This window comes from Charadrius vociferus, unplaced genomic scaffold (assembly GCF_000708025.1).
Source record: "Charadrius vociferus isolate BGI_N301 unplaced genomic scaffold, ASM70802v2 scaffold999, whole genome shotgun sequence".
NCBI lineage: Eukaryota > Metazoa > Chordata > Aves > Charadriiformes > Charadriidae > Charadrius > Charadrius vociferus.
In genome coordinates, this window is record NW_009658627.1 from 598652 (window position 1) to 607041 (window position 8390).

Sequence of the window (8390 nt, forward strand, 5' to 3'; positions counted from 1 at the left end):
AAGGGCAGGCAGGCCCTGCCGCCATGGCACTGGGCCTGTAGGCCTGCCTCAGGAGCAGCAGGTAACATGCCGGTAATGGTAATTTACAAGTAATGGTACTTTAGGAGTAATGGTAATTTACAAGTAATGGTAAATTACCAGGCTCAAAAGAGAGGTTGGTACTACGCTGAGGGAGCGGGAGCTGTCGTTCCCATCCACTGCCTCGGCTGACGCCGCAGGGGCTCGTCAGCCGGCTCTCCCGTGACATCCCACCGTGGCTCTCACACAGTAAATGCTTGTTTTTGTACCGCGTGCCTGCAAGGATGTGTCACGCCGCAAACAGGGCCCTTGCGTGACATCTCTAAGCCAGCGCTGATCTCGCAACGTTGGATCTCAGAGTGGTTTTCAGTTCAGAATGTAATGCTTTGGTCATGTAGTCTGCCCAGCGCTGCGAGGTGACGCCCTGAGCGGCAGTGAAGCGTGGAGGGCTTCTCTGCGTGCGTTACCTCTGCATACTCACAGTCAAATGACTTTCCTGTCTCCCTGGTATTTGTCATTTCAGATTTCCACGGAAGTGGAGGAGAACTAAAGAAGCCCAGACTGAATTCAAGCCCTTGGTTGGAGCCTGCAGCGTTTCCCAGCTGTGTGATTCGAGGAAGGGGACATGGCTGAGCACAGGGACTTCTGGGACTCTGGAAGATAGAGCAGCTGAGCCACTCCGCGCAAAGTCACCCCCAGTCAAACCCACCTCGGCTCAGCTGACACCTTTTTATCAGTGCTGTGCCAGAGAGCTTGTACGTCATGCACAGGTCCTTGGAAAGATCCAGAGGAACCTCAGGGGGAGGGAACTGGAAGATCAGTTGCTCTTTTACTTGTGAAAGGATCCTGACAAAGGGTGGCAAAAACGTTTGGATACTGACCTGGGAGCTTGTTGACTGGATAAATTACAAACTGGAACACTTTCAGGTGCTTCATTTTATATCACCTTGCCAAGACTTCAGCTCTGAGAACTCCTTAGGAATGGCGATTATTGTTAGACTGGTCAGTCTGCCAGAGTCTGGTGAACAAGCTGCATCTCAGCATGAAGTATTGAGTTCGCTGCACCCCACATCTATTTTCAGAGTCATTGTTCAGATTTAGAACTGCACAATAAGATTTTTTCAGCTTCTTGGCCAAAACAGGGGAAGGGGCTGTGTACGCACACGCTGCAGCTGCCCTGCAGTACAGCTTACCCTCTAGAGCACCTGCATGCTACACCAACACACCAGAGATGAAAGCTCTTAGAGTGTTGTGGCAGTTGCTTGAGTTCCTGTCAAACTACTTAAGTGCAAAGGAATCTTAAATGCTAAGGGAGTGGGGAAAAGGGGCGTGAATGTGGCTCTGCGCAGGCAATAGTCTGAGAAGTCTTTGTGCTTCAAAAGGGTTGCATGTCCCTACTCTGAGATACCACTGAGAATTGTTCATCGATCTCAGCAGTGGGTAGCAAGGTTAGCACTATGGGTTCCTTTTGCTCCTTTATTTGTGGTTCAATTGATCCATTAGTCTTATCTGGACTTCAAAGATCTTTTCATGTACCTCTTGGAAATGTTCCTTCCTTAAGTTCTTCTCCAATTTGCTGCCTGAACTGCACAGCCCACACAACCAAAGAGAGATTTTTATCTGGTCATGTTATATGGCATTTGATTGTATTATTCCTGGCTCTAGGCTAGTGCTTCTAGCACTGTATTTTCATTTGGCTCCATCACTTCAAACAAAGGCTGTTTTTCCTCCCTGTGCTTTGTCTATCATCTTTTTTTGGAAACAGGAACAACACAGAAAAAAATGTAGTTAAGTTTTGCAGTTTATTTCTTAATCATTTAGAAAAGGTCTCGGGCTGTGTATCTGTTTTTTAAACATTCCTCCCATTTTGTGTATCCCAGCTTCATTTTACTCTAGAAATCACAGGCTCTCACCTATCTCCAAATAACCCCTGACAAAAGTTGAGGCAATTGAATCAGAACAGCACATTAAACTGTCACTGGAGGTGTAACCCCTCTCCATATTCAGGTGAAAGGGAGTGGACGCTGAACAGACCTTGCACTGAGGCGGGCAAAACTCTTGCACAACCTGTTGGGTTTTGGCAGGCAGCTCTTGGGGCTTTCAATCTAGGAGCTGGAACCAGCCAAGATCAAATGACACAGATGAACAAAATGGGGGAGGTGGAGGGACAGCAAAAAGCAAAGTACAAGGACGAGATGCCTTATCTCCACGATTTAGAGCAAAGAAACAAGCAAGGCAAATTTACTGTTGTACCCCTCTATTGCCATCCAGGGCAGACTCTGGGGAGGCCCTTTGTCCTGCGTGCATAGAAGGGTCCAAAATGCCACTGGTCGCTGCACCCACAGCTTCAGTGGGAGAGCGAACCTACAGTTCAGATGGGCTTAGAGCAGAGAAGGCTACGGGGAAAACAATTTAAAATGTCCTCCTGTCACCACGACCATGCTGGAGCGAGGTGGTAGCTGATCTGTGTGTTTATCCTCTGTGACGCTGGCAGCGGAGGAGCACCAGACAATGAGCTCTGAACATAGTTCTAACTTGTTTCTGAAGGCAGCCATCCTTGCAAGAACACACAATGGGTGACGTTTAAGGAACTCGTGCCTTATTCAAACAAGCAGAAAATTGGCTCAAGACTGTCTTACAAGGAGCTCTTGTGCTGCAAGTATCATAAATAAGAAGAAAAAAAAAAAAAAAAAAAAGACACTTCATTTGCTTTGGCTCACGCAATGGTTTTGCACGCACAGCAGCCAGGCCCTGAGATTCTGCAGGGAGATGTGTATCAAGAAGGGCTCTGCTAGTTTGATAGTTTCTCTGCTCTGCTTCTACTTGAACAGAAGTTGCATGAGGAATTTATTGTGCTGGTAGGAGGAGGTTTGTTCTCTACAAAAAAGGGAGAAGTTGGAGGTCAGGAATCTGGAAGTTAGGCAAAGTACAAACATGTCAACAGGAGAGCGTGCAGCAAGGTTGGGCAGCTACGGTGAGGTGGCAAAGAAGGACCGGTTTTATTCCAGCGGTGCACGGAAGCCGAGCTGGTGGCTGTGGTAAACTGCAGGTTGCAGAGGGAAGGAAGTGGTTGGCAGTACAGCGTAAACAGCCCATTTTCTTTAGGCTGAGTGCTGCAGGCGAGCTGCTAGAGCAGGGCAGCAGTGCAGCGCCTACAGGGGCTGCTGCTCAGGCACCAACCATGCAAGCGCTCGCAGGGTGAGAAGAAAGCTGCTGTCACCAGCTTTGCTGGCTGGAGCGCAATAGGCTGTCCTCAACAAACTTACCAATAAAAAAATCAGGTAAGAAGACAAATATCCCTGCCTGTGTCAGCACTGAAACTGAAAGAGTTTGGGGGCAAATCTGCTTTTTTAGCACTGACGTGTAGGATTTCCTGCAGGTTGGAAGAGCAGAAAGTGAAAGAGACCGGCCTGCTTGGCTGCTTTAGCTCAGCCCAGAGGGACCTGCATTGCAAGCTGTGGTTCATGGTGCCCTTTTGAATGAAAAGGGCAGGTTTACTCAGGAAACAAACACAGAAGAGTCAGCTGGCTCACTCCCCAAAACCAGTAGGTCCAGCAGAAAGGATGTGCGAGACTGGTTTCAGCAGCAGCTACTTTCACCTTTTCCAAGCACTGCAATAACTTGACTTGCATTAAGATGACTGACATCTCACACCCAGCGTACCACGCAGCCATCTCTGTGGATGGTGTAAGGAGCCAGCACACACAAACGCACTTCCACATACAACCAGAGCCTAACAAGGAGGGAAAAGCCAGTTCTGCAAACTGGAACCCTCCTCATGGCTCACCCCTGGAAATGGAAGGTCACCAGGGACAGAGGACAGGAAGGCAGGAGGGGTACAAAGGGGCCCAGAGGAGAGGTTGTGAAGGATGCTACCCAGGTGTGGAGGATGAATCAGTGGCTGCTTCCTTCCAAATCCTGATTACAAATCCAAACAGAGCTACAACACGTGGCAAAGTGTAACCATTAACTTTACTGGAGAATCTGATGTGACAGAAGAGTAGTGGAACATTAACTGTAGTTGAGGCGTTACTCAGCTCGTAAACTGCGCACGCTGCTCACCCCGGGGCTGGCTGGCACAGCTCCCTCCGCCACCAGTGCTGGCCCAGCCACGGCAGCACACGTCACTGGAGAGAGCCTGGCTTGAACAGCTTTCATCACGCTGACAAAGCTGCTCTGGGGAAAGGACAAAAGCACCGATATGGTTTGCAGAGGGAGACCGTGTGATTGGCAGCAGCTTCACCCAGAAAAGCAGCTTTTCTCAGCTGTGCAGGCTGTTCTTTGTAAAGTATAGCATGAGGTTGAGGACTTTTTATTCACGGGACTAACCTTGTCCTTCCCAGAAGCCGGATGCCTCGCATGGCTACCTGCTCCGAGGCACTGTGTCCCTTTGCTCCCACAGGTGACACAGCAGCCTCTAGTGGCCAGGTGCCCCAAGAAGGCCCTGACAGGGTCCCTGCCAAAGGCTGGGTCCTGACCTGTCTCTTTAATAAAGAGCGTAAGTGTTCCAGCTGAGCTCGCTGCAAAGTGAAAGCCATTTTCAGTGATTTTTCCATGTTTTGGACAGATCTACTCTGCCTCAGGAAACCTTTGCCCCTTCTATAGTGCCGTGACCTGGAAGACTCAAAACAGGGATGGAAAGGGCCCTCCTGACTGACCCCAGTTCCCACCGAATCACCTCTGTCCTCAAGCAGATCCAGTGGTGTTGAAGCGAGACAGAAATCCTATAGGGCTACAGCTCACATACCTGTAGTGGAGAAGAAGGGAAAGCAGCTCGCTACAGTCTAAGATGTAGTTTTCTTCCCTTATAAATTGCAGAAAGGCTGAGTTTGACATGCGCTTTGTGGAATGGTGTTTCTGTATGATTTTTAGAAGAAATGCTAAAATACTACAAAAAGCCTGCACACAATAATCCATTTTACTTAGAGTACAACCCCCTAATTCTGGCTGGCCTGCTTTAGGAGCTGGTGCTTGAAATGCTCCAGCAGTTCAGGTGCAATCTTATCAGCAGTCAAGTTCTTGGCGTTCAAAATCCCTTCATGGGCTTCCTGGAAGAGCTGCTTCCCCACCGCTTCTTCCACCCGCCTGCGCCACTCTGCTAACTTCGGCCTCTCCTCAAAGAGGTTGTAGCCAGCACCTACAGGCTGCAGAGAGAGAGCAAGAGAACCCGGGCGTGAGTCAAACAACGCATTTGCCAGTGATGGGACCAGACCGAAGCACGGATATGCTTTTGGCTCAAGGCAGCAGCCAGCCGTCACGCTGGGTGGAGCTCATCTCTGGTTCTCAGCTAGCAGGAAGCAAGTGGTGTCATCCTCAGCAGCTGCCGTCCCCTGGGACACGCAGTGAAAAAGCACTGCCATGGCTAACCCAGGAACTGCCTAATGCAGAGCACAGAGGTCCATGCACACCAACACATCTCTTCCAAACATCTGTACTTTCTCTGCCTAGTTTGCAATTTGTCTTTTTTTTCCTGAGGAATTTTGTCCATTCTTCTGTAGACAGAACTGTCTCCGAGTAGATGTTCCCTAGCAAACTCCATTATGGTCCAAGTCAAAAAGGAACAAGATTTAACTCCACTAAGGAGTTAACTGCAGAGAGAAAGATCTGCCATTAAGGAGGTGGTGGTGCAACAGTCACACCTCCGCCTGGCCTGCCCTCAACCCCCCTTGCGTATCCCACAGCGCTGAGGCTGATGCTCACCTGCATGAGCTCCACCAGGGCTACAAGGTCTGCCAGAGAGATCTCGCTGCCTGCAATGAAGGGCTTGTCCTGCAAGAACTTCTCCTCAAACTGCTTCAGGACAACATTCAGCTCTTCAGTAACACCTTCCAGTTTCTCTGGAGAAAGTGGCTGGCCTGTGAGGAGAGGCAGCAGCACCTGGTAGGGAGAAGAAACAAGTTGCTTTTTACATATTCCCCTCCAAACTTAGTCCACACCCTCCCACTGCCTACTTCTAAGGATCCCTCACCAGCCATGCACGAGAACAACTGGTATTGCTAATCTCTTTTGGCGGATTAACATTAATGTCAATCATTAATTCCTGCCTGTCCTTGTCTCCTCCCTAGAAAGTCTGAAGTTTCAACCGCAAAGAATCTCCTCGCAAGGGAAGGCTGCATCATCTGCAGCAACTGCATTTTGTTTTCCAGTGGGAGGTTCGTTCTTTCCACGAAGCTGGGCAGGAGGCAGTGAGCTGTGCCTGGCATTAGCTGCTCACCCAGGATGAGTTTGCTCTGGATCTCAGTGTGCACACAGATCTGCAGCATGAAGTATTCGGGCCACTTCAGTTAGGTCTGGCTGAGCGGCCAAGTCAATTCCAGATCCAGTTTTGTTCCTATCTGTCACCTGGCTTGTACAATTGCTTAGAAGGACCCTGCACACAGGAGGTTCTTCCTGGGCCACTGCGCTCACAGCTCTCAGCACTTAGTTTTTGGAATATAATGGTCTTACCTTAGTTAAGAACAGCTTGCTCCCCTTCCCGCGAATGTTGACGTGCTGCCATGACAGGTACTCATCAACCCTTGCCCTTTTCTGCAGATCAGATGGGTACCAGTGATCAGGAGTCTTGAATTTCCGGGCCAGGTACAGGAGGATTGCGATGCTGCCCAGAGAGCAAGGCAGACTGGTGAGCTGATCAGGAGATCAAAGCACCTCATCCTTTCTTCTAACCCCGAATTGCTGGACCAGCAGCAATACAAACCTGATCTGCGTCAGGCAGAAGTGCAGGAGACACAACTGCCAGCGAGGCACAGCACGTCAGAGAGTTTGTGCTGGCTTGAGCGGCTGCTTGTAGACAGCAATTACCTGATACATCAGCCCAGCGAGACAGCCGTGGCCTGCTGGTACAGTTACCCCATCAACAGTTCTGAGCAAATATTGAGCCACCGCATGAGTTTATCCCAAATCCGAGCTATGTATCACCTGGCCTGCGTCAGACATACTGCCCTGAACTACAGCCTCCAGCTGAATGCAGAGAGCAGCAGGACGCACGGACAGGTATTTTGGCTTAGAAACATTGCCTACGTGCAAGCTAGCTCCAAGCAGCAGCTCACAGATTTTTCCACAATCAATGCTGTTTGAGTTGCTTAGTGAGAAAGCTTCTCTTGACACATGGGTTTATTTTATGTACAAGTGGAATAGATAGGAAGGAGGCAAACAACTACCTGGGCTGGAGTCCCAATAGAGACCAAACAGTGCACTGGCAGAATCCAAGCAGTAGATAAACAATACTGTAGAAGGGGTTTGAGCTTATTTGCGCCTCACCTTTCTGCTAAGGTGAAAGAACCGTCCTTTAGCGCGGGCACCTTCATCAGGACGTTCACCTTCCGGAACTCCTCTGTCCTGTGCTGCCCTGAGGAGGGAAATGAGAAGTTCTACTTGGCAGTGATGCTCAGGACCTGTCTGCAAACACCTGAGGAGGCTTTGGGGACCACCTGGCCTCAAGTTCCTGGTTTTGATTGTACAAATACAGACTTGTTTAAGTTTATAAGCAATCAAAAAGTGCTGCAGGGTGAATATGGGGTTTGCCCTGTGATGTCAGCTTACTTGCTTTTTGCCTGCATACCAGAACCACCTCTCAGCAAAGGTCAGAATAGTTAAGAGTCCTTTCATACCAACAGCGCTTGTCAACTCAGGGCTCTATCAGCTCCAAGTTTGTGCCTGGAGGTACCTGTGCTGTACAAACACAGAGTGAACATCGAGCTCCTCGGGGGAAAGACATCTCAGTATCAGAAACGTGAACCACAAGGACAGTGAGAAAGCAAGGGATTTTTTTTTTTCTGGAAGATGATGTAATTTATATTCAATTCTCTTCTTAGTCCTCAAATGAGAATAGATTTTTGTGATACCATATAAAGCCATGGGGACTTCATTACAGATCTATCAAACAGGTCTTTATGTGGGTTTTGTATATTCTTTATCAGAGCAAATACGGATTTGAGTTTGCTTTTAAATTATCTTTCAGCCCCCCCTCCAAGGTAGGCGGGAGGAACCTGACAGGAGAAGATGCTTTGTTCATCTGAGGTCTCAGTGGGCTCCATTATGTTTGAACGCAGTCCCAGCAGCCTTGTTTTACGTGACTTGTTCGTGCCAGCCTTTTCCAGCCCCTGGCTTCAGTCATATGTGTGTACCTCTGTATTCAAGTTTCTCTAAAATCTAACGCCATGCCATGTCCATATGCGAGTCACCCGAGAATCTCTGTGCCAGAGGAGATGCTCTGGAAGTGGTTTTAGTTTTTCCAGTACGTGGCAAACCTGATTTGTGACTATTCCCCTGTCACTTGGCTCACAGCCTGTCTCCCCCACGCCCTTTCAAAAAGACACTTAGATTTCCTACAGATGGTGTGCAGATTCCAGGTCCTCTGGTGTCCCTGCAGC

The 8390-nt window shown here is 49.1% G+C and overlaps 1 protein-coding gene across 1 annotated transcript in view; it reads right to left on the bottom strand.

The window, feature by feature from the left end:
• Nucleotides 1-4955: 4955 nt before the first annotated feature.
• The window catches only part of GSTT2 (glutathione S-transferase theta 2), a 5857-nt gene continuing 2422 nt past the window's right edge, over nt 4956-8390 (bottom strand). Inside the window, exons 2-5 of the mRNA XM_009893230.1 lie at nt 7279-7366; nt 6466-6616; nt 5719-5895; nt 4956-5162 (exon numbers count right to left, since the gene is read on the bottom strand). Coding sequence (XP_009891532.1) covers nt 4956-5162; nt 5719-5895; nt 6466-6616; nt 7279-7366 — 623 coding nt within the window. The remainder of the gene's footprint in view (nt 5163-5718; nt 5896-6465; nt 6617-7278; nt 7367-8390) is intronic.